Source organism: Podarcis liolepis (assembly GCF_965112155.1).
Source record: "Podarcis liolepis genome assembly, chromosome: 2".
NCBI lineage: Eukaryota > Metazoa > Chordata > Lepidosauria > Squamata > Lacertidae > Podarcis > Podarcis liolepis.
This window is the reverse complement of record NC_139555.1, coordinates 108,235,614-108,260,167: the sequence shown is the minus strand read 5'-3', so window position 1 is coordinate 108,260,167 and position 24,554 is coordinate 108,235,614. Positions and strand designations below refer to the sequence as shown.

At 45.2% G+C, this 24,554-nt stretch overlaps 1 protein-coding gene across 5 annotated transcripts; it reads left to right on the top strand.

Moving 5' to 3' along the window:
• Nucleotides 1-270: 270 nt before the first annotated feature.
• LOC310702018 (uncharacterized protein) lies at nt 271-24,423 on the top strand. Of its 5 annotated transcripts, XR_014523140.1 has the most exons (4): nt 271-435; nt 1,744-1,802; nt 10,811-10,892; nt 24,277-24,423. XR_014523140.1 is itself a non-coding variant. In XM_083493626.1 (3 exons), exons 1-3 carry the CDS (start codon nt 369-371, stop codon nt 24,411-24,413), a joined length of 345 nt encoding a protein of 114 aa, XP_083349752.1. In that variant the 5' UTR covers nt 271-368; the 3' UTR covers nt 24,414-24,423. The 5 variants fall into 5 exon arrangements, 2 of the variants coding, with proteins under 2 accessions (XP_083349752.1, XP_083349753.1); XM_083493626.1 differs by lacking the exon at nt 1,744-1,802 and having other exon boundaries at nt 10,752-10,892; XM_083493627.1 differs by lacking the exons at nt 10,811-10,892; nt 24,277-24,423 and adding an exon at nt 2,604-2,750 and having other exon boundaries at nt 1,744-1,884.
• Nucleotides 24,424-24,554: the final 131 nt, after the last annotated feature.

Below are 24,554 nucleotides of genomic sequence, written 5' to 3'. Positions count from 1 at the left end.
AAGATAGCATCAGAGAACCACTGACGTATGGAACATTCTGTAGAGCATCCAGCTGAACCCACATCCCATTAACATTTGTTAAACAATCAGGACACGATGCACTTAATGGCTCAAGGAACTACCACCCACATCTCTGCTGCTCTTCAGAGCCACCCCAGAGCCCTCTTGTACCTTGAAGCCCATTAGAATGGGTTGAGCAGCCAAGAAGGCCCCTCTCGGCCTTATATAATGACAGTATTGAGCCTCAGACGGAGAGAAGTATTTGAGCTCTTCCTCCTCCTTATTACCAGGAAGCCTAGTCCTCTGTCTCCAAGCAATCACTCTTCAAAACAGTCTTTCTAATCAGACACAGCTTTTTCCTTGCTAACATGAAGCCACGCTTGGCTCAGGTCTGGCTGCTTGGAATCTGTCTTTTGCTCTGCCTCAGCTGTGGAGGTAAGTCCCACCTGCCAATGGAAAAACATGGTAGGGCACCAGTTCAAATGTGCTGTATGTTCACCACCTATCTTCCTAAGAACTGGCGAACCCGTAAGCTTTTTTCTTTCTCTTTTTAGCTCTGGCACCTATTTGGGGATAATGATTGAAAGGCTAACTTTGGAAATAATGCAAACGTTGCCTGGAGAAAGGCTTGGATGGTAACAAGTGCCAGATCTATACAAGCATCATAACCCACCGCACTTGGGTCAGGGTATTGGCAGAGATGATTTCCACAGATCCCACTATGTCTCCTGTCCTTGTAATCCCTGCACGGTCCCAACTTCAGAAGGTTTTTCAGGGGAATGATGCTCTATTGCACAGGGCGGGGGGGCTTATTTTAACTTTATTTATTTACTTATTAAAACATTTGATTTCAAAAAACATAGTAATTTGCAATAGTCATAAGTGCAGCCTTTCCCCTCCCCATGCAGTTCACCAACTAGCTTTGAAAAAATGTTCAATTGTCTGCACAAACTTGACAGCTTACAATAGCAGCTGCAGGCAGTGCTCCTCCTATTATAGCTGCAGTGACACACACACACACACACACACACACACACACACACACCGTTGGTGCAAACTCTCTGGTGTTCACATCTGTTGATGTTGCCTATCTGGCTGTTTTAGGGTTGCCATATATCGGAAGCAGTGTCCAAACAGAAATCACTAAAAATGTCTGTGGAAATCCGGACATATGGCAACCCATGTCAGTATTATCATATTGGGAAGTTTCCCTTAAAAATAGCTCAAAAACCTCTTTATTCTTTTCTCTCTTTTTTGCAATTATGTCCCAAAAATCAACAACCCTGGCTAATAAGGAGAAGAAGAATAAAAGCTCTACAACATTGGTGTCTAGATTTTTACTTTTTGAAATATGGCAACTCTAAGCTGCTGCTTGGCACCTGCCACTCTCAGGAGGCTCACTAGAAGATCCTTTCTGCAAAGTCTCTACAATGCTGGGGCTGGCTGCGCCCTCAGATGCCTGTTATGGGCATGTGGCAGAGGGGAGAGTGCTCCTGGTTCTAGGCACAGCCAATCACGTTCTGCGGAACTCCATGGCGATCGATTTAAACCTTCTGTAAGAACCACCAATGTCCTTTTTACACTCAGGGCATCTCAGCATTTTTCTTCTTTGAAGGAAACAACGAGTTTGGTGACTTAGAAGCTCAGGAAGGGACAAGACATTTAAACAAAGAAGCATGCCTTACAGCAGGTGCCTCCCTCCCTCCCTCCCTCCCTCCCTTCCTTCCTTTCTTCTTTTAACAGCAAATGCCATAATCTGTAGCGTGTGCAGTTCAGAGGCTGAAGGACAGCCATGTGTACCAGCTACCCCAGATGAAGAGAATTGCCCTGATGATCCACATTCAGGACACCCTGCAGCCTGCGTCTTGTACAGAATCACTTCAAGTGAGTGGTCCTTCTTGTCTTTCTCTCCCCACCCCCTTTATTTTCAGTGCATTTCCATGAGTGGCTGATGGGGCATGGCTAGTATGACTGGGTGCAGAGGAGACCGGGGATCTTGCAACTTCAGTAGTACGAGTAGTACAATGGAAGCTTAGAGCTTCCATTGGAATGAGGTGCTTCTCTCGTTGTTCAAGCAGCTCGTTCCATAGGAGCTCTAAGCTATCCTAATGCAGCCTCCATACGAAACCTGATTGCAAGCCTTCAGTCACATGACGGTACATATCCCCCTGGAAATTCTCTGAAGCAGCAATACCTGCAGGCAGTGAGAGAAACATGAATTTTCTAAGTTCACTTTTGATTCTCCAGTCAAACTCTAGCATGCCAAGGTACAGAGGGGATCCTGGATAAGTCCATGTGATGCAGTCCACCTGGCTGAGGTATCTCAAGTCAGGGTCCAGGTTGGGCCCTCTAGCCAGTGGCGTCCCAATTGCAGTGCTTCTCCTAATGCCAGGGAAGAGTTGCCATTCATTTCTGAGGATAAGCAGGGGTGCTGGGTGCTATACCTGGCAACAGTGGTAGCAAAAACCTGCCCTTCAGCACAGACCCCCGGTTCCCCAGCTGTCACTGATGGGGACCTAGCAAGGGGTGGATCCTGACATTATCATCAAGCATCTTTCACCAGTTACTAACAGTAACCCAGATACTTTTCTTTCTCTTCCCAGTGGCAACTAAACATGTCTTGCACTACTACAAAAAATGCGGCTTCTATACCAGCGACTGCAAAACGAGAAAAGTCCACCAGGACGTACAGCAAGTGCACGAGCTCTAGTGCTGTAACGACAGAGACCACTGCCTTTGAATGCCGTCTAAGGAGGATGCTGTATTAAAAAAACTCCTATGTGAACAAATGGCTGTGCAATTTGAGTTACGTTGCTGTCTGGGGATGTCTATGTGAGTGGGCTCTGTGTGTGCCCAATGGCGTGCGTGGGTGCTGGGTCTCATCAGGTGAGTGGGTGGGCATCTCAGGTGAGCTGGGATGTCAGCAAGGTTTCCCCTGGCTGTATATGATTCTATGATTCTATGCCATGGCTGCATTGAGCCTGGGTCTTCAAACCAAGTGACATCTTCCTTACTCGAAGTTCAGCTACTATGATTACTTATTGCCTGGTATTTTCTGCCTAGGAACAAGTGGGTGGGAGCTCCTCCCCACAACAATCCTTTTGCAGAGAGCCGATTAGCTAAAGAGGGGGAGATTGACAGAAAAATATTCAGGATTCTCTCTCCATTGAAATTCAGTACTGGAGGTTGGGGAAAATAGAAAGAGTGTAGTTTGTGAATCTAGTGGAAAGTTAAGAATAATAGTAGTAGACCAGCCTCCCCTAAACTTAGTTTTTACACCTGGAGGGAGGACTGCTTTCCGTTCATATCTTTCTGGTGAATGAGTGATTGGAAAAATCCAAAATTTTCTGCTGTGACTGAAGCCAAGCAAGAGGCTTCGAAACTCATTTCTTCAATTCATTGTAAAGTGGCTTTTTACTGAAGATTCTGGGTGAAGTCTTTTTGAGGGAAAAAGGTTCCATTTAATTAGTACAACTTACCACCCTTGAGAGCTTATGAGGACCGTACAGAAATCCACTCAGTGGGTGCAGGGTCAGTAGCTGTGTGGCCTCCCAGCCCATTCACCTGGTAGCGCTGGTGAAATATGCCCTTTAGGTCCTCGAGTAAAATATACCCTTCTGTATCCAAACCTTTAAATGTAAAAACTGGTCTTTGATCCAGGTCTAATAGTGCCTAGTCAGCTGAAGTTTCGTGTGATGCAACAATCACGTATGCCTGGCTGCAGCTTCCTGGTGGGGAACACATACTGCAATCCTTCCCCATAAGATAGCATCAGGGGCCCAGAGAGGCCTAGGACTATGAAACAACCATGTGAGTAGCACATATGGGCCTGGCTGAAGCTTCCTGGTGGTAAACAAGTAATCCCTACATGTAAGAGGGTTGCTGAAGTCTGGGACACCTTTTACTGCATCAGGCTGGTTCCTCAGCTTCAGCCCATTTGGATTTGGCCAAACAAGCAGTATATTATGCACCTATAAAACTCCTTGTGCCTTTCAAGCCTAGCAGGGACAGGTGCCCTGAGGAACAAAGAAGGTGTCTCTGAGCCTTATATAATGAAAGTCTTGTTAATTGAAAGGAATTGTAGGGATGCAGGTGGCACTGTGGGTAAAACCTCAGCGCCTAGGACTTGCCGATCGCATGGTCGGCAGTTCGAATTCCCGCGGCGGGGTGAGCTCCTGTCGTTCGGTCCCAGCTCCTGCCCACCTAGCAGTTCGGAAGCACCCTTAAGTGCAAGTAGATAAATAGGTACCGCTTTATAGCGGGAAGGTAAACGGCGTTCCGTGTGCTGCGCTGGCTCGCCAGATGCAGCTTGTCAGGCTGGCCACGTGACCCGGAAGTGTCTGCTGAGAGTGCTGGCCCCTGGCCTCTAGAGAGAGATGAGCACACAACCCTAGAGTCTGTCAAGACTGGCCCGTGCGGGCAGGGGCACCTTTACCTCTAGGACATTCAGAATCTTAAGTTGGGTGAGTCCCAGCTCCTGCCAACCTAGCAGTTTGAAAGCTCACCAATGCAAGCTGATAAATAGGTACCACTGTGGGGGGAAGGTACATTGGTACCTCGGATTAAGAACTTATTTCTTTAAGGAGGTCCGTACTTAACCTGAAACTCTTCTTAACCTGAAGCACCACTTTAGCTAATGGGGCCTCCCGCTGCCGTTGCGCTGCCGCCGCACGATTTTTGTTCTCATCCTGAAGCAAACTTTTTAACCCAAGGTACTATTTCTGGGATACTCTGTAACGTGAAGTGTCTGTAACCTGAAGCATCTGTAACACGAGGTACCACTGTACATGGTGTTTCCGTGTTCTCTGGCTTTTGTCGTGTTGTTCTGTTGCTCCAGAAGCGGTTTAGTCATGCTGGCCACATGACCCGGAAAGCTGTCTATGGACAAACACCAGCTCCCTTGGCCTGAAAGTGAGATGAGTGCCTCAACCACAAAGTTGTCTTTGACTGGACATATCTGTCCACGGGTCCTTTACCTTTTACTTTTTTACTGGGGTATCACAATCACTTAGGATTGTTAAAATTAAAAGATGTATGCTCTGGGCCTCAGAGCCAAAGCAGCTACTGAACTTGCCTGCCCTGGTGCACCATGCTCCTCTTTTGGTTTGCGTGGCTCAGTCAACCAAGAAATGTGAAGCTGGGCAGAGAACCCACTGAAAGGAACGGGCATGCCTCCACAAAAGATAGCATCAGAGAACCACTGCCGTCTGGGACATTCTGTAGAGCATCCAGCTGAACCCACATCCCATTAGGATCTGTTAAACAATCAGGACATGATGCACTTAATGGCTCAAGGAACCACCACCCACACCACCCCAGAGCCCTCTTGTACATTGAAGCCCACTAGAATGGCGTGAGCAGCCAAGAAGGCACGTCTTGGCCTTATATAATGACAGTATTGAGCCTCAGACAGAGAGAAGTGTTGCTCAACAGAGATAGAGCTGCCCCTTCTACTTACTGCCAGGAAGCATAGTCCTCTGTCTCCAAGTTTTCAGCCTTCGAAGCAGCCTCAGCGTACCAAAAGTCTTTCCCATGGGGCAGGGCTTTTTCCTTGCTAACATGAAGCCACGCTTAGTTCACGCCTGGCCGCTTGGAGTCTGTGTTTTGCTCTGCCTCAGCTGTGGAGGTAAGTCCCACCTGCAAATGGAAAAACATGGTAGGCCACCAGTTCAAATGTGCTGTATGTTCACCACCTATCTTCCTAAGAACTGGCGAACCCGTAAGCTATTTTCTTTCTCTTTTTAGCTCTGGCACCTATTTGGGGATAATGATCGAAAGGCTAAGTTTGGAAATAGCACAGACCTGGAGAAAGGTTTAGATGCTATTAAGTGCCAGATCTATACAGGCATCATCACCCACTGTGCTTGGGTCAGGGTATTGTTGTTGTTTGGTCGTTTAGTCGTGTCCGACTCTTCGTGACCCCATGGACCAGAGCACGCCAGGCACTCCTGTCTTCCACTGCCTCCCGCAGTTTGGTCAGACTCATATTTGTAGCTTCGAGGACACCGTCCAACCATCTCGTCCTCTGTCATCCCCTTCTCCTTGTGCCCTCCATCTTTCCCAACATCAGGGTCTTTTCCAGGGAGTCTTCTCTTCTCATGAGGTGGCCATGAGTCTTGGAGCCTCAGCTTCAGGATCTGTCCTTCCAGTGACCACTCACAGATGATTTCCTTAAGAATGGATACGTTTGATCTTCTTGCAGTCCATGGGACTCTCAAGAGTCTCCTCCAGCACCATAATTCAAAGGCATCAATTTTTCAGCGATCAGCCTTCTTTGTGGTCCAGCTCTCACTTCCATACATCACTACTGGGAAAACCATGGCTTTAACTATACGGACCTTTGTTGGCAAGGTGATGTCTCTGCTTTTTAAGATACTGTCTAGGTTTGCCATTGCCTTTCTCCCAAGGAGCAGGCGTCTTTTAATTTCATGACTACTGTCACCATCTGCAGTGATCATGGAGCCCAAGAAAGTAAAATCTCTCACTGCCTGCATTTCTTCCCCTTCTATTTGCCAGGAGGTGATGGGACCAGTGGCCATGATCTTCTTTTTTTGATGTTGAGCTTCAGACCATATTTAGCGCTTTCCTCTTTCACCCTCATTTAAAGGTTCTTTAATTCCTCACTTTCTGCCATCAAGGTTGTGCCATCTGCATATCTGAGGTTGTTGATATTTCTTCCGGCAATCTTAATTCCGGTTTGGGATTCATCCAGCCTAGCCTTTAGCATCATGAATTCTGCATATAAGTTAAATAAGCAGGGAGACAATATACAGCCTTGCTGTACTCCTTTCCCAATTTTGAACCAATCAGTTGTTCCATATCCAGTTCTAACTGTAGCTTTTTGTCCCACATAGAGATTTCTCAGGAGACAGATGAGGTGATCAGGCACTCCCATTTCTTTAAGAAGTTGCCATAGTTTGCTGTGGTCGACACAGTCAAAGGCTTTTGCATAGTCAATGAAACAGAAGTAGATGTCTTTCTGGAACTCTCTAGCTTTCTCCATAATCCAGCACATGTTTGCAATTTGGTCTCTGGTTCCTCTGCCTCTTCTAAATCCAGCTTGCACTTCTGGGAGTTCTCGGTCCACATACTGCTTAAGCCTGCCTTGTAGAATTTTAAGCATAACCTTGCCAGCGTGTGAGATGAGTGCAATTGTGCGGTAGTTGGAGCATTCTTTGGCACTGCCCTTCTTTGGGATTGGGATGTAGACTGATCTTCTCCAATCCTCTGGCCACTGCTGAGTTTTCCAAACTTGCTGGCATATTGAGTGTAGCACCTTAACAGCATCATCGTTTAAAATTTTAAATAGTTCAGCTGGAATATCATCACTTCCACTAGCCTTGTTGTTAGCATTGCTTTCTAAGGCCCATTTGACTTCACTCTCCAGGATGTCTGGCTCAAGGTCAGCAACCACACTACCCGGGGTGTACGAGCCATCCATTTCTTTCTGGTATAGTTCCTCTGTGTATTCTTGCCACTTCTTCTTGATGTCTTCTGCTTCTGTTAGGTCCTTTCCACTTTTGTCTTTTATTATGGTAATCTTTGTACGAAATGTTCCTTTCATATCTCCAATTTTCTTGAACAGATCTCTGTTTTTTCCCATTCTATTGTTTTCCTCTATTTCTTTGCATTGCTCGTTTAAGAAGGCCTTCTTGTCTCTCCTTGCTATTCTTTGGAAATCTGCATTCAATTTCCTGTACCTTTCACTATCTCCCTCGCATTTTGCTTCCCTTCTCTCCCTCACTATTTGTAAGGCCTCGTTGGACAGTCACTTTGCTTTCTTGCATTTCCTTTTTGTTGGGATGGTTTTAGTTGCTGCCTCCTGTATAATGTTACGAGCCTGCATCCATAGTTCTTCAGGCACTCTGTCCACCAAATCTAAATCCTTAAACCTGTTCCTCACTTCCACTGTGTATTCATAAGGGATTTGACTTAGATTGTATCTTACCGGCCCAGTGGTTTTTCCTACTTTCTTCAGTTTAAGCTTGAATTATGCTATAAGAAGCTGATGATCTTCTTGATGGTGGGAGAGGAAGGTGCTCCAGAAGGTCATAACCACAGCCCAAAGGATTATTGGTCACCCTCTCCCACCTTTGGAAGAACTGTACGGTTCCCGTTGCCTTAGGAAAGCAAACAACATCCTGCAGGATCCATCTCACCCGGGATACAGTCTGTTTGCACTACTGCCTTCCGGCAGGAGGTATAGAAACATCAAGTCAAGGACAAATAGACTGAAAAACAGTTTCTATCCAAGAGCTGTGGCCTTTTTGAATGCTGTAATTCGATAGTGAGATCTGGGAGTTTGATGGGTGTGGGTGTGGGTGTGGTCGGAAGGGGGTTTGTTTGGTTGTTGCTGTTGTTTTGCTTTTGTTGTTTTTAAGGGATGGCATCCAATTTCGTTGCACTTGTGCAATGTTGCACTAGTGTAATGACAATAAAGAATCTATCTATCTATCTATCTATCTATCTATCTATCTATCTATGATCTGAGCCACAGTCAGCTCCAGGTCTTGTTTTTGCTGACTGTATAGAGCTTCTCCATCTTTGGCTGCAGAGAATATAATCAATCTGATTTTGATGCTGCCCATCTGGTGATGTCCATGTGTAGAGTCATCTCTTGTATTGTTGGAAAAGAGTGTTTGTGATGGCCAGCTTGTTGTCTTGGCAGAACTCTATTAGCCTTTGCCCTGCTTCGTTTTGAACTCCAAGGCCAAACTTGCCAGTTGTTCCTTTTATCTCTTGACTCCCTACTTTAGCATTCCAATCCCCTATAATGAGAAGAACATCCTTCTTTGGTGTCATTTCCATAAGGTGTTGTAAGTCTTCATAGAATTGGTCAGTTTCAACTTCTTCAGCACCAGTGGTTGGTGCATAAACTTGGATTACTGTGATGTTAAAAGGTCTGCCTTGGAATCGTATCAAGATCATTCTATCATTTTTGAGATTGCATCCCAGTACAGCTTTCGCCACTCTTCTGTTGACTATGAGGGCCACTCCATTTCTTTTACGGGATTCTTGCCCACAGTAGTAGATATGATGGTCATCCGAACTGAATTCGCCCATTCCCATCCATTTTAGTTCACTGATGCCCAGGATGTCAATATTTATTCTTGCCATCTCATTTTTGACCACATCCAACTTACCAAGGTTCATGGTTCTTACATTCCAGGTTCCTATGCAATATTTTTCTTTACAGCATTGGATTTTCCTTTCGCTTCCAGGCATATTCGCAACTGACCGTCCTTTCGGCTTTGGCCCAGCCGCTTCATCAGCTCTGGATCTACTTGTACTTGTCCTCCGCTCTTCCTCAGTAGCATGTTGGACGTCTTCCGACCTGAGGGGCTCATCTTCCAGCGTCATAACTTTTATATGTCTGTTGCCTATGTCCATGGAGTTTTCTTGGCAGGGATACTGGAGTGGCTTGCCGGTTCCTGCTCCAGGTGGATCACGTTTGGTCAAAACTCTCCACTATGACCTGTCCATCTTGGGTGGCCCTGCACGGTATAGCTCATAGCTTCTCTGAGTTATCCAAGCCCCTTTGCCATGGCAAGGCAGTGATCCATGAAGGGGTCAGGGTATTGGCAGAGATGATTTCCACAGATCCCGCTATGTCTCCTGTCCTTGTAATCCCTGCACGGTCCTAACTTCAGGAAGGGGAATGGTGCTCTAATGCCCAGGGCAGGGGGGCTTATTTCAACTTTATTTATTTACTTATTTATTTACTTATTAAAACATTTGTTTTTTTAAAAATCAAAGTAGTTTGCAACAGTCATAAGTGCAGCCTTTCCCCTCCCCATGCAGTTCAACAACTAGCTTTGAAAAAATGTTCAATTGTCTGCATAAACTTGACAGCTTACAATAGCAGCTGCAGGCAGTGCTCCTCCTATCATAGCTGCAGTGACACACACACACACACACACACACACACACACACACCGTTGGTGCAAACTCTCTGGTGTTCACATCTGTTGATGTTGCCTATCTGGCTGTTTTAGGGTTGCCATATGTCAGAAGCAGTGTCCAAGCAGAAATCACTAAAAATGTCCGTGGAAATCCAGACATATGTCAACCCATGTCAGCATTATTGTATTGGGAAATTTCCCTTAAAAATAGCTCAAAAACCTCTTTATTCTTTTCTCTCTTTTTTGCAATTATGTCCCCAAAATCAACAACCCTGGCTTATAAGGAGAAGAAGAATAAAAGCTCTACAACTTTGGTGTCTAGATTTTTACTTTTTGAAATATGGCAACTCTAAGCTGCTGCTTGGCACCTGCCACTCTCAGGAGGCTCACTAGAGGACCCTTTCTGCAAAGTCTCTACAATGCTGGAGCTGGCTGCACCCTCAGATGCCTGTTATGGGGATGTGACAGAGGGGAGGGTGCTCCTGGTTCTAGGCACAGCCAATCACGTTCTCCGGAACTCCATGGGGATCAATTTACACCTTCTGTAAGAACCAGAGAGAGACACAGAGAGAGAAACGAAAGCATAGACACAACAGAAACATCCTGTGAACAGGAAATACACAGACTCTGTGACTCACAAAGCCTGCTCCCTTTTAAGGTGGAACGGAAATATCCTAACACCACCAATGTCCTTTATAGACTCAGGGCATCTCAGCATTTTTCTTCTTTGAAGGAAACAACGAGTTTGGTGACTTAGAAGCTCAGGAAGGGGCAAGGCATGTAAACAGAAAAACATGCCTTACAGCAGGTGCCTCCCTCCCCCCCTCCCTCCCTTTCTTCTTTTAACAGCAAATGCCTTAATCTGTAGCCTGTGCAGTTCAGAGGGTCCAGGACAGCCGTGTATACAGGCTGCCCCATATGAAGAGAAATGCGCTGATGATCCACATACAGGACACCCCGCAGCCTGCGTCTTGTACAGAATCACTTCAAGTGAGTGGTCCTTCTTGTCTTTCTCTCCCCGTCCCCCTTATTTTCAGTGCATTTCCATGAGTGGCTGATGGGGCATGGCTAATATGACTGGGTGCAGAGGAGGCCGGGGATCTTGCAACTTCAGTAGTACAAGTAGTACAATGGAAGCTTAGAGCTTCCATTGGAATGAGGTGCTTCTCTAGTTGTTCAAGCACCTCGTTCCAATGGAGCTCTAAGCTATCCTAATGCAGCCTCCATACGAAACCTGATTGCAGTCACATGACGGAACGAATCCCCCCTGGAAATTCTCTGAAGCAACAATACCTCCATTTCTAACTATAAAAAACGAAAATAAAAACAATCCAATCTTCTTCCAGCGTCCCCTCCCCCCGGTCCCGGGATTGTCAGTCCTTTTTATCCCATTAGTCTGGCACATTAACCTGGTGATCTTATATCCGAGGCCTTCAAATCTCTTCCATGTCCCTTCCGCAGCTCTTCTTCATATTTTCCTTTCACTCGTGGGAACTCCAGCTTGGTAGTGTTTTTGACCCTTTTCAACAAATCAGCCCCTTTCCCATAGTCCAGACTAGACTCCATGTGGTACTTTAAGACATGTTTCAAATTCCCTCCAAAATTGGAAGTCCCAACAGCTCCAAACCTCTGACGGCCCATTGCCAGACTCGGAAAGTCCAAACATCCCTGCATAGGGGGGTCAGTCCAACCCCCCATTTCCAAATCAATCCAAACTTTGTCTTTCCAAATCTGGTTTTTTCCAAGTTCATTTGTCAAATCCAAAGGCTCATTTTCCTGCTGGGCCAAAAGTCCCTCCATCTCTGGCGCCCAAGATTCTGCATCCTCCTCTTCTCTCATCTGCTCTGTCAGGACACACTCCTGTTTAAGTTCCTGGGTGGGCTCCATATAATTTCCCACTACCTGTTCAAATGCTCTGGCCTCATTTGTCATCAAATCCGTCTTCTGACTTAACTAATCCAATAGGGCATTTATTTTACAGAAAGCACCCAACAGTGCTTCTGAAAACATTGTCCTGCAAGGTCACAAGTCCTTTCCCACGGTTGTAATCTGTGGCAGCTGCAAGCTCCCTAGAATTGGTTACAGTTTCACAGTCCCCCTCTAGGGGGAAAACTTCTGGTTCTTCTTTCTTTTAAGGACAATAGCAACAAAGTTTCTTTTTTTAAGATATTTTGTCAATATTTGTTCCTTTAAAATGCAAAAGGAAACAGTGGAATCACAATGTTACTCTTCTTTTAACTATCTGTCAAAAACATTTGTCTCTGGTCAATGAGCTTCAAAACGTCAATTCTGACACCCCGCTCCAGAGTCAGGACGGTGGAAAGTTACTTTACTTTAAACTCACTTCTGCAGGTTTAAACAGTCCAAAAAAAGATCCCCCTTCTTCTCCTGCTACCGAAGGAGGGTTCAACGATTTTAAATGGTGAAAACCAATCCTTTAAAAGTGATTTTCTAAGCTCTAGTGTATGTTATCTTTGCTTTCTTCTGACTACAAGGAAATGGAAGGCTGACTTCCTGTTTAGACCTTCCCGTTTCAGTACCAAATTAAGGTGAATTTTTAAGTTCAATTCCTTTCTAATCGCCAGTTCTTATTTGTAGACCAATTGTTCAATGTTTAAGCACTCACGGGTGATTATTTTAGATGCCAAATTGTCCCAGGAAAAAGGCAGCGCTCTCCAGCAACAGCTATGTGGCTTCGCTCCACGGAAAAAGCAATTGACTCACAGCACCGCGCCACTTCCCCCTCTTTGCTTTGGAGCCCGTTAGTGGGTTCCGTGGTGGGTTGGGGGGCGCTAAGGGTGCCCGCCGAGTCCCACGGTCACAGGCTTCATCCGCCTGTGATTTCTAACAGGGTCTCCGCTTCGCCGGAGCGGAAAGGACCTGTTTCACGCGGAGCTGGTCCCTCCGGTTCAGAGGGAATCCACCATTGCCGATGGCGCCACCCCGGAAGTCGGATCCTGACATTATCATCAAGCAACTTTCACCAGTTACTAACAGTAACCCAGATACTTTTCTTTCTCTTCCCATCAGAAACTGGACGTGTGTTGCGCTACTACAAAAAATGCGGCTTCTATACCAGCGACTGCAAAACTCGAAAAGTCTACGATGACGTACCGGAAGTGCACGAGCTCCACTGCTGTAACGACAGAGACCACTGCCTTTGAATGACGTCTAAGGAGGATGCTGTATTAAAAAAACTCCTATGTGAACAAATGGCTGTGCAATTTGAGTTACGTTGCTGTGTGGGGATGTCTATGTGAGTGGGCTCTGTGTGTGCCCAGTGGCGTGCGTGGGTGCAGGGTCTCAGCAGGTGAGAGGGTGGACATCGCAGGTGAGCTGGGATTTCATCAAGGTTTCTCCTGGCTGTATGCCATGGCTGCATTGAGCCTGGGTCTTCAAACCAAGTGACATCTTCCTTACTAGAGGTTCAGCTACTATGACTACTTATTGCCTGGTATTTTCTGCCTAGGAACAAGTGGGTGGGAGCTCCTCCCCACAACAATCCTTTTGCAGAGAGCTGATTATCCAGAGAACGGGAGATTGACAGAAAAATATTCAGGATTCTCTCTCCATTGAAATTCAGTACTGGAGGTTGGGGAAAATAGAAAGAGAGTAGTTTGGGAATCTAGTGGATACTTAAGAATAAGTAGTAGTAGACCAGCCTCCCCTGAACTTAGGTTTTTCATCTGGAGAGAGGACTGCTTTCCGTTCATATCTTTCTGGTGAATGAGTGATGGGAAAAATTTTCTGCTGTGACAGAGTCCAAGCAAGAGGCTTTGAAACTCATTTCTTCAATTCATTGTAAAGTGGCTTTTTACTGAAGATTCTGGGTGAAGTCTTTTTGAGGGGGAAAGATTCCATTTAATTAGCCCAACTTATCACCCTTTGGAGCATCTGAGGACCGTACAGAAATCCACTCAGTGGCTGCAGGGTCAGTAGCTGTGTGGCCTCCCAGCCAATTCACCCGGTAGCGCTGGTGAAATATGTCCTTTAGGTCCTCGAGTAAGACAGCATCATTTGTAAGCTGAGCTCTAGGACATTCTGTAGAGGATTTCAGAATCTCGGGTTGGATCAGTCCCAGCTCTGGACAACCTAGCAGTCCAAAAGTGCGCCAGTGCAAGTAGATGAATAAGTACCACTGTGGCGGAAAAGGACACTGCATTTCCGTGCACTCTGGCTTCAGTCATGTTGTTCCGTTGTGCCAGAAGCAGTTTAGTCCTGCTGGCCACATGACCCAGAAAGCTGTCTGCGGACAAACGCCGGCTCCCTCCGCCTGAAAGCGAGATGAGCACCACAACCCCATAGTCGCCTTTGACTGAACTTTACCGTCCAGGGGTCCTTTACCTTTTTACTGGGTATCTCAAGCACTTAGGATTGTTAAAATTAAAAGCATTGTATGTTCTGGGCCTCAGAGCCAAAGCAGCTACTGAACTTGCCTACCCTGGTGCACCATGCTCCTGTTTTGGTTTGCGTGGCTCCGTCAACCAGGAAATGTGGAGCTGGGCAGAGAACCCATTAAAAGGAACGGGCATGCCTCCACAAAAGATAGCATCAGAGGACCACTGAGGTACGGAATATTCTGTAGAGCATCCAGCTGAACCCACATCCCATTAGGATCTGTTAAACAATCAGGACATAATGCACTTAATGGCTCAAGGAACCACCACCCACATCTCTGCTGCTCTTCAGAGCCACCCCAGAGCCCTCTTGTACCTTGAAGCCCATTAGAATGGGTTGAGCAGCCAAGAAGGCCCCTCTCAGCCTTATATAATGACTGTATTGAGCCTCAGACGGAGAGAAGTATTTGAGCTCTTCCTCCTCCTTATTACCAGGAAGCCTAGTCCTCTGTCTCCAAGCAATCACTCTTCAAAACAGTCTTTCTAATCAGACTGTTTTTTCCTTGCTAACATGAAGCCACGCTTGGCTCAGGTCTGGCTGCTTGGAGTCTGTCTTTTGCTCTGCCTCAGCTGTGGAGGTAAGTCCCACCTGCCAATGGAAAAACATGGTAGGCCACCAGTTCAAATGTGCTGTATGTCCACCACCTATCTTCCTAAGAACTGGCGAACCCGTAAGCTATTTTCTTTCTATTTTTAGCTCTGGCACCCATTTGGGGATAATGATTGAAAGTCTAACTTTGGAAATAATGCAGACCTGGAGAAAGGTTTTGATACTGCAGTATTAAGTGCCAGATCTATACAGGCATCATCACCCACTGTGCTTGGGTCAGGGTATTGGCAGAGATTATTTCCACAGATCCCACTATGTCTCCTGTCCTTGTAATCCCCGCACGGTCCCAACTTCAGAAAGTTCTTCAGGGGAATGATGCTCTATTGCATAGGGTGGGGGGGCTTATTTTAACTTTATTTATTTACTTATTAAAACATTTGATTTAAAAAACATAGTAATTTGCAATAGTCATAAGTGCAGCCTTTCCCCTCCCCAAGCAGTTCACCAACTAGTTTTTTTTAAAATGTTTAATTGTCTGCATAAACCTGGCAGCTTACAATGAGAGCTGTAGGCATTGCTCCTTCTAACATAGCTGCAGTGACACACACACACACACACACACTCGTTGGTGCAAACTCTCTGGTGTTCACATCTGTTGATGTTGCCCATCCGGCTGTTGTAGGGTTGCCATACATCGGAAGCAGTGTCCAAGCAGAAATCACTAAAAATGTTCGTGGAAATCCGGACATATGGCAACCCATGTCAGCATTATCATACTGGGAAATTGCCCTTAACAATAGCTCAAAAAGCTCTTTATTCTTTTCTCTCTTTTTTGCAATTATGTCCCCAAAATCAACAACCCTGGCTAATAAGGAGAAGAAGAATAAAAGCTCTACATCTTTAGTGTCTAGATTTTCACTTTTTGAAATATGGCAACTCTAAGCTGCTGCTTGGCGCCTGCCACTCTCAGGAGGCTCACTAGAGGACCCTTTCTGCAAAGTCTCTACAATGCTGGAGCTGGCTGCACCCTCAGATGCCTGTTATGGGCATGTGGCAGAGGGGAGGGTGCTCCTGGTTGTAGGCAGCCTGAGACGCAGCCAATCACGTTCTGCGGAACTCCATGGGGATCAATTTACACCTTCTGTAAGAACCACCAATGTCCTTTTTAGACTCAGGGCATCTCAGCATTTTTCTTCTTTGAAGGAAACAACGAGTTTGGTGACTTAGAAGCTCAGGAAGGGACAAGACATGTAAACAAAGAAGCATGCCTTACAGTAGGTGCCTCCCTCCCTCCCTCCCTCCCTCCCTTCCTTCCTTTCTTCTTTTAACAGCAAATGCCTTAATCTGTAGCGTGTGCAGTTCAGAGGCTGAAGGACAGCCATGTGTACCAGCTACCCCACATGAAAAGAAATGCCCTGATGATCCACGTACAGGACACCCTGCAGCCTGCGTCATGTACAGAATCACTTCAAGTGAGTGGTCCTTCTTGTCTTTCTCTCCCCGTCCCTTATTTTCAGTGCATTTCCATGAGTGGCTGATGGGGCATGGCTAGTATGACTGGGTGCAGAGGAGGCCGGGGATCTTGCAACTTCAGTAGTACGAGTAGTACAATGGAAGCTTAGAGCTTCCATTGGAATGAGGTGCTTCTCTCGTTGTTCAAGCACCTCGTTCCAATGGAGCTCTAAGCTATCCTAATGCAGCCTCCATACGAAACCTGATTGCAAGCCTTCAGTCACATGACGGTATATATCCCCCTGGAAATTCTCTGAAGCAACAATACCTGCAGGCAGTGAGAGAAACATGAATTTTCTAAGTTCACTTTTGATTCTCCAGTCAAACTCTAGCATGCCAAGGTACAGATGGGATCCTGGATAAGTCCATGTGATGCAGTCCACCTGGCTGAGGTATCTCAAGTCAGGGTCCAGGTTGGGCCGTCTGCCCAGTGGCGTCCCAATTGCAGTGCTTCACCTAATGCCAGGGAAGAGTTGCCATTCATTCTTTTGTTTTAAAAAATATATATTTATTAATAATTTCAAAATTACAGAAAAGAAAGAAAATAATTTAAAAACAACACTACAATACATAGGAAAAACAAGACATAAAAACCAATGCAACAATACAGCAAAAAGATAAAAAAGAAGGAAAAAAAGACACAAATCCCATATTACATATCTTTAACTTCCATTTGCTTGTTTCATTGACCTCCTCACACCTCCCTTTTTGTATTCTAGTTTGATTGATTATTTCAGCAAATTCTTTCCATCTTTCTCAATTTTTACTAAATAATTTATCTTCACAATTTAACCTATTAGTTAACTCAACAAATCCTTTCCACCCTTTCCCCATATTCTGTTGTTCAAATTACCTTAAGTTATTTATCCTTATCTTACCAAAAAATACTTTAGAGCTTAACGCTTAATACTTGATTATACATAACTCCTGATATCTTTTCTACTAGTCATATAGTTTCATTCCAACATTTTCCCTAATGTTCATTTATTTTAGGCTAATTCCGTAGGGGGGGGGAATTCATTATAAATTTTCTTCCAGTCTTCATCCAATGTCTCTTCTTCCTGGTCTCGGGTCGTGTCAGTCCTTACTGTCCATTCCATCTAGTCCATCAACCTGGTAATCTAATGTCCGAGGCCCTTAAGTCTCTTCCATGTCCCTTCTGCAGATCTTCTTCTTCTTGTTTATACTTGCACTTTTCCTTGTCTTTTGTTAGTCTCTTTCTTAGTTTCTTTCCTTTCTCATTGGGGAGTAGGTCTCTGGGGGATTCCAACCCAAAATTATCTTTGTCTCCCTTCATCCAACCAGCCCATTCCCCAGAGTCCCACTCCCCACAATCATCAATGTAGTCCAAAAAATATTTAAAAACATATTTCGAGGTCTCTCCAAAGTTAAGAACCTCCTCAGCTACAGAGTGTTGGTATTAAAGGGTTAAGAAGCTCTAATCAGGACGCTCTAATCACTGAGCAGCTGGAGATCGTTAGGCTTCCAGGAATGTGAGTTTGTATAAATAGTCAACTCACTTGTGTGTTTGCCTCTCTTTCCCTTCCCCCTTCCTTTTCCTTTGGGGCGTGTTTGCTGATATGTGTGATTCTTCACCAGGGTTTTTGTTTTGTGTAAATAAACCTTTTATTTGAGTTCCAAACCGCTTGCTCCAAGATTCCTTTATTGAAGAGATGCTGACTCTCCAGCCCTTCTTGAGCCGCTGTGCGAAATGCTCTGCTGTAATGGGACATTGTGGCATCGGAAGCGCACTGGACATGTGCTAACCATTAAACTAATTAAAGTTTAATGGGACAGGTTATGGCTGTTTGTACGTCAAGAAGGAGATAAGGAGTGCAGTTAAGAGTGATTTATGCAAGGACTGGAGCGAAGACAGAAGCGGTTGCCGACAACGAAAGCCTTCAAAGCAGCTTGAGTCCTGCAACGTGCCTAGGAAAAGTTTTAAAGAGGCACTGCGCAGTTTGTACTCGCTGGAAGACGTCTTATTCCTCGAGGAGCCACCTCAGCAGCTGGGAGACGGTCTACAGGTCTGTGAGTATCGTTCCTAAGCCCCAGGGAGGATGGCAGAGTCCCAGGAAAGTTTTACTGTCCCCTTTACGCGACTCAATGGGAAAAATTGGCAAGATTGGAAGGCTAGAGTAAGGGTTTGGTTGCAAGCAAAAGAGTTGTGGAGTTGTACTGAAGCACCGCCTTTGCAGGCAGCTGCAGACGCGTCTGCAGAAGACAAAGCAGCAGCAGCAGCTTCTCAGAAACGCGACAAGAAAGCCCAAGGTCTACTAGTTTTGGCAGTGGGACCAGAGCAAATGCCTTATGTTTCTGAGTTAAAGAACACGCATGAGGTCTGGACGGTTCTGCAGCGGTTAAATTCCAGAAACACTGCGGGGGCCAAGATCCATGCTACAAGATGTTTGTTTGATTTACGTCTCCAACCGGGAGCATGTGTGAAAGCACATATTGCCAAAATGGTGTCTGCCTTTAATCAACTAAGACAGCTGGGCATTCCTTTCTCTATGGAGCAGCAGTCATATATTTTGTTGTCTTCTCTTGATAAAAGCTATGAGATTCTAGCTTTAACTTTGGAAGCTATGCCTTCATCTGAATTAACCCTTGAATACATTTCTTCTCAACTTGCTGATGAACAGGATAAAAGGCAAAGAGAAAGAGGTTTGTCTTCAAAGGGGAGTTATGCTGTGCCTAAGAGTGGGGATGCTGAGTTTGAGAACACAGTAAATGCTTTCGCAGCTAGACACTGTTTTCGCTGTGGTTCTTCTTCCCATTTAATCAGGAATTGTACACGTGAACCTGGTCAAGACAGCACCAAGGCCGTTACCCCTAGTTACCAGACAAGGAGTTCCAGGGGACGTCGAAGAAGAGGAGGAGGTCGTGGCTACTCCCACAGCACACAGCACATGGCTTCAGCAATGGCGTTGATGCAAGGGCATGGCCAAGGCAGCAAGCTACGCTGGTTGATCGACAGTGGTGCATCTCATCACCTGGTGGCGCCATCTAGTGTCCGTTTGCAGAATTGCAGAAATTTGCAAACCCTTAAAGTTGTGACAATGGCAGATTCAACTAAACGTTCCTTAGAGACCGTAGGCACAGTGTTTTTGAAGTGTTTGCAAACAGAAATTGATGCCTACGTGCTAAAGGGAATGAAGGGGTGTATTTTGTCTGTGTCAGAACTTGATAGAAATGGGTTTAAAACTGTGTTTGAAAATGGGGTTTGCACTATTTCAAAGAATAACGTATCTCTTTTGCAGGTGGAATGCAGAAATGGGTTATATTATTTTGAGACAGGTCCAGATGAAGTTGAACAGGTTCATGCTGGTTGTGTGAACTCGCCTACCCATAATTCTTGTGTTCATTTATGGCATCGCCGTTTGGGACATATTAATTTTCAGTATGTTAAAAGACAACCTGAATTATCAGAAGGGTGCAAATTGAACAAATGTACTAAGTATTTGGATTGTACTGCATGCAAAAGGGCGAAGGTTCATAGATGCAGCTGTCCCAGTTCAAATAGGAAATCTGACAAAGTATTCCAACTTGTGCATATGGACCTATGTGGCCCAATGCCTGTTGCTAGCATGGGAGGTTCGAGGTATGCACTGTATCTCTCAGATGACAAAACAAAGGTCACATGGTTTTTTCCTCTCAAAACAAAAGCAGATACTGCAGAAACAGTTAAAAATTGGGTTCATGCAGTAGAACTTGAATTCGGTACTAGAGTTCTTGCTTTTCAAACAGACAGAGGGTCAGAATTTACCGGGTCTGTGTTGCAGAATTTCTTTAAGAAAAAGGGAATTAAGCACCGTCTGTCTACACCTTATTCCCCCCAAGAAGGAGGCGTGGCCGAACGTAAAAACAGGGTTCTGCAAGAGTTGGCAAATTCCATGTTGTTTGATGCTAAACTTCCTCAAAGTTACTGGGCGGAAGCCTGGCAGACGGCTACTCATGTTCTGAACCGAGTATATAATTCGGTAATTGATACTACGCCATATTTTGCTTTATATGGGAAGAAGCCCAAAGTTAATTACTTTCGGGTGTTTGGATCTCAAGCCTATGTACTTATCCCAAAAGCGTTAAGGAAAAAGGGAAGTCCAAGGGCTAGGAAACTCATCTTTTGTGGGTACGAACCACACGCCAAATCTTGGAGGTTCGTGAACCCAGATGGGGATACTACAAGAGTGGTCCTCAGTAGGAGCGCTGAATTTTGTGAGCAATCCGGATGGACTCACTTACATGCTAACCCTGACATTTTGAGAGATGATTTAGGCATTTATGCTGAGAAAGAAAGTTCAGAGGGTGATGAGCCAGAAGGGGATGGTGCACATGGTCCAGATGCAGATTCTGACCAGGCACAAGGTTCTTCTCCTAAGGTAGAAAAGCCAGAATCTAAGAGTGCTCCAACATCGCCAGTCGTTAGGCCTAGCAGACAGCAAAAGCGAAGCAGGTCGCCTGCAACACCAAGCCCAAGGGAGGTATCTAAACGGAGGTCTTTATCCCTAGAGGCACGTCCAGACATAAAGTCTGAGACAGATTCTGACAGCCAACGGTCAGAGGGGGCACAAGAGGAGCAATTGCGCAGGTCAAAACGTGCCACAAAGGGCAAGCCGCCAGAGCGGTTTAAGGTGACAAATGTATACGTAAATATGGCACAGTGTGAGCCAGATAGCTATGTAGAGGTACAACAGCTTCCAAGCTCAGAAGCCGCAAAATGGCAGGAAGCAATGGAAAAAGAGATGGCTTCAATGAAGTCTCTTGGTGTGTTTACAAGTACAGAGCTTCCAGAAGGGCAACAAGCTGTAGGTTGTCGATGGGTATATCGTTTAAAGCCCACAACTACTGAGGAGTTGCAATATAAAGCCCGACTAGTTGCAAAAGGGTTTTCGCAGCGCAAAGGAGTTCACTATTCTCAAATTTATGCCCCTACTTCAAGATCGGAGTCGTTAAGAATGCTTTTAGCCTCTTCAGCTAAGAAGGGAAATAAGCTGTTTCATTTTGATGTCAATGTGGCTTATTTAAATGCAGACTTACAGGAGGAAGTCTATATGACGCCACCACCAGGTTTTGAAGGAGACAAGCCAAACCAGGTCTGGCGCCTACACAAATCCATGTATGGGTTGAAACAGTCCGCCCGTAATTGGAATTCCTGCTTAAACGATGCTCTAGAGAGCATGGGGTTCAGAAAGAGCGCAGCAGATGCGTGTCTTTATCTAAAAGGCTCGGGATGTGAACAAGAAGCAGTCTTGATATTTGTTGACAATTTATTATACAGTGGAAAGGACGATAAACTTGCACAACAATTTGCCACAAAGCTTGGAGAAAGGTTTCAGATAAAATCACTAGGCAATGTATCTGTTTATCTAGGAGTTAAAATTCAGCAAGATGAAGATGGGAACTATTGGCTCAGCCAAGAAGCTAAGATCCAGCAGTTGCTGGAAAGGTTTAAAATGGACAACTGTGCTGGTGTTAAAACCCCAATGGAGTTAAGTTACACAAAGGATGCTCAAACTGAGCAACAGGCAGAGTTCAGTAATCCCGGGGTTTACCAGTCAGCGATTGGCAGTCTACTCCACATTGCACAGTGGACTCGGCCCGATATAACATATGCTGTCAACATGCTGTGTAGACAAGCTGAAAAACCCTCAATGCATGCTTGGCAAGGAGTAAAAAGAGTTTTACGGTATCTCCAAACTACCAAAAGGTTTCGCTTAAAACTATCAGCAGAGGGCAGCACACAACTTGAATGTTGGGCTGACAGCAGTTGGGCTGATGCTGGACCAGATAGAAAATCAGTGTCAGGAATGGCGATAAAATTTGGAAATGCGCTAATTGGTTGGAGATCAAGAAAACAATCACTTATAGCTTTAAGTTCAACTGAATCTGAGTTCAATGCATTATCAGATGTATGTAGAGAACTGGAATTTTATAAGCAACTGGTACAAGAATTGTTTGGAGAATGTTCCCTACCTATCAGAGTGTGGGAAGACAATCAACCTTGTATTAAACTAGCTAAATCAGGCCAATTCAAGGCACACACAAAACATTTGGATATCCGTTATCAAAATGTATGCCAAAGTGTAAAACAAGGTTTAATTGAACTAAAGTATTGTCCAAGCCAAGAAAATCTTGCAGATGGTTTTACAAAAGCTTTGAGTCCGCAATCTCATAAATGTTTCTGTTCAGGTTTAAATTTGAATTAAGGTTGGTACAGCTCAGTGTTACGAGCGAGAGGGAGTGTTGGTATTAAAGGGTTAAGAAGCTCTAATCAGGACGCTCTAATCACTGAGCAGCTGGAGATCGTTAGGCTTCCAGGAATGTGAGTTTGTATAGTCAACTCACTTGTGTGTTTGCCTCTCTTTCCCTTCCCCCTTCCTTTTCTTTTGGGGCGTGTTTGCTGATATGTGTGATTCTTCACCAGGGTTTTTGTTTTGTGTAAATAAACCTTTTATTTGAGTTCCAAACCGCTTGCTCCAAGATTCCTTTATTGAAGAGATGCTGACTCTCCAGCCCTTCTTGAGCCGCTGTGCGAAATGCTCTGCTGTAATGGGACATTGTGGCATCGGAAGCGCACTGGACATGTGCTAACCATTAAACTAATTAAAGTTTAATGGGACACAGACTCCCCCTGGCCGACTCCAACTTCAATCTTCAAAGACAGCGGCTTATACTCCTGTAGGGCCTCGGGTCTCTCCATTTGTATTATTTGAGGTGCAACCGCAACCTCCTCCATTATCTTCTGCACTTGTCCAATCAGTAAAGGTTCCTGAGTTGGTCCCTGAATAGTTTCTGTATCAATATTCCCTGTTTGTCCACAGTTATTAACCACAACAGTCATCAAATCCATTTTCTCATTCATCAAATCCATCTTCTCATGCATCTGTTCCATCAAGGCACTTGTCTTGCATAAAGCAAGCACCAAAACTTCCTCCCAGCTCATATTTAGTCAAGGTCAAAAAGGACTGGTCCCACGATCTTAGTCTGACAGCTGTAGAGTCCTCAAATAGACGCAGCAACAATTTAGCAAGCTCCCTCTAGAGGAGACAATTTCTATTTGTATCCATTTTTTTTAAGGCAAGTCCAACAAAGGAAAATTACTTTCATTTTTCAGATATTTTGTTTCTTTAGAATGCAGAAGGCAACATTGGAATCAATTTATTTCTCTTCTTTAGCTATCTGTCAAAGTATTCCATTGACAGTCAATGAACCTCTCCAAGAATTTCTGTCTCTGACACCCCGTTCCCAGGTTAGAGACGGTGGAAACTTATCTTTCTTCACTCCCTCTCCTGCAGGCGTTAAACAAAGCCCCCCCCCCCATTTTCTCCTGCTTCCAAGGGGGTTTCAGTAATTATAAATGAAGGAAATTTAAACTTTTTTAACGACTTTCCAGACTTTAGCTTACAAGGTTTTTGCTTCAGTCTGTGTACAAAAAGCGGAAGGCGGACTTCCTGTCTTGAACCTTCCCGCTTCGGTGCCAAATTAAGATATTTCTTGATCCAATTTTCTGTTTCTACTCACGGGTACTTGTTTTAAATCCAATTGTCCACAGAAAAAAGTCAGCGCTCTCCGGCAATGGCTGTGCGGCTTCACTCCGTGAAAGTAGCAATCAGTTCGCAGCACCGCTCACTCCACTTCACTCCGGAGCCCCGAAATGGGGTTCCCGGTGTGGGGGGGGGGCGCTCCTGCTGCCCTGCCGAACCCCACGGAGTTGCCATTCATTCTTGAGGATAAGCAGGGGTGCTGGGTCCTATACCTGGCAACAGCGGTATCAAAAACCTGCCCTTCAGCACAGACCCCCGTTTCCCCCACTGTCACTGATGGGGACCTAGCAAGGGGTGGATCCTGACATTATCATCAAGCAACTTTCACCAGTTACTAACAGTAACCCAGATACTTTTCTTTCTCTTCCCAGTGGTAACTAACCATGTCTTGCGCTACTACAAAAAATGTGGCTTATATAGCAGCGACTGCAAAACTCGAAAAGTCCACCAGGACGTACAGCAAGTGCACGAGCTCCACTGCTGTAAAGACAGAGACCACTGCCTTTGAATGCCGTCCAAGGAGGATGTTGTATTAAAAGAACTCCTATGTGAACAAATGGCTGCGCAATTTGTGTTACGTTGCTGTGTGGGGATGTCCATGTGAGTGGGCTCTGTGTGTGCCCAATGGCGTGCGTGGGTGCTGGGTCTC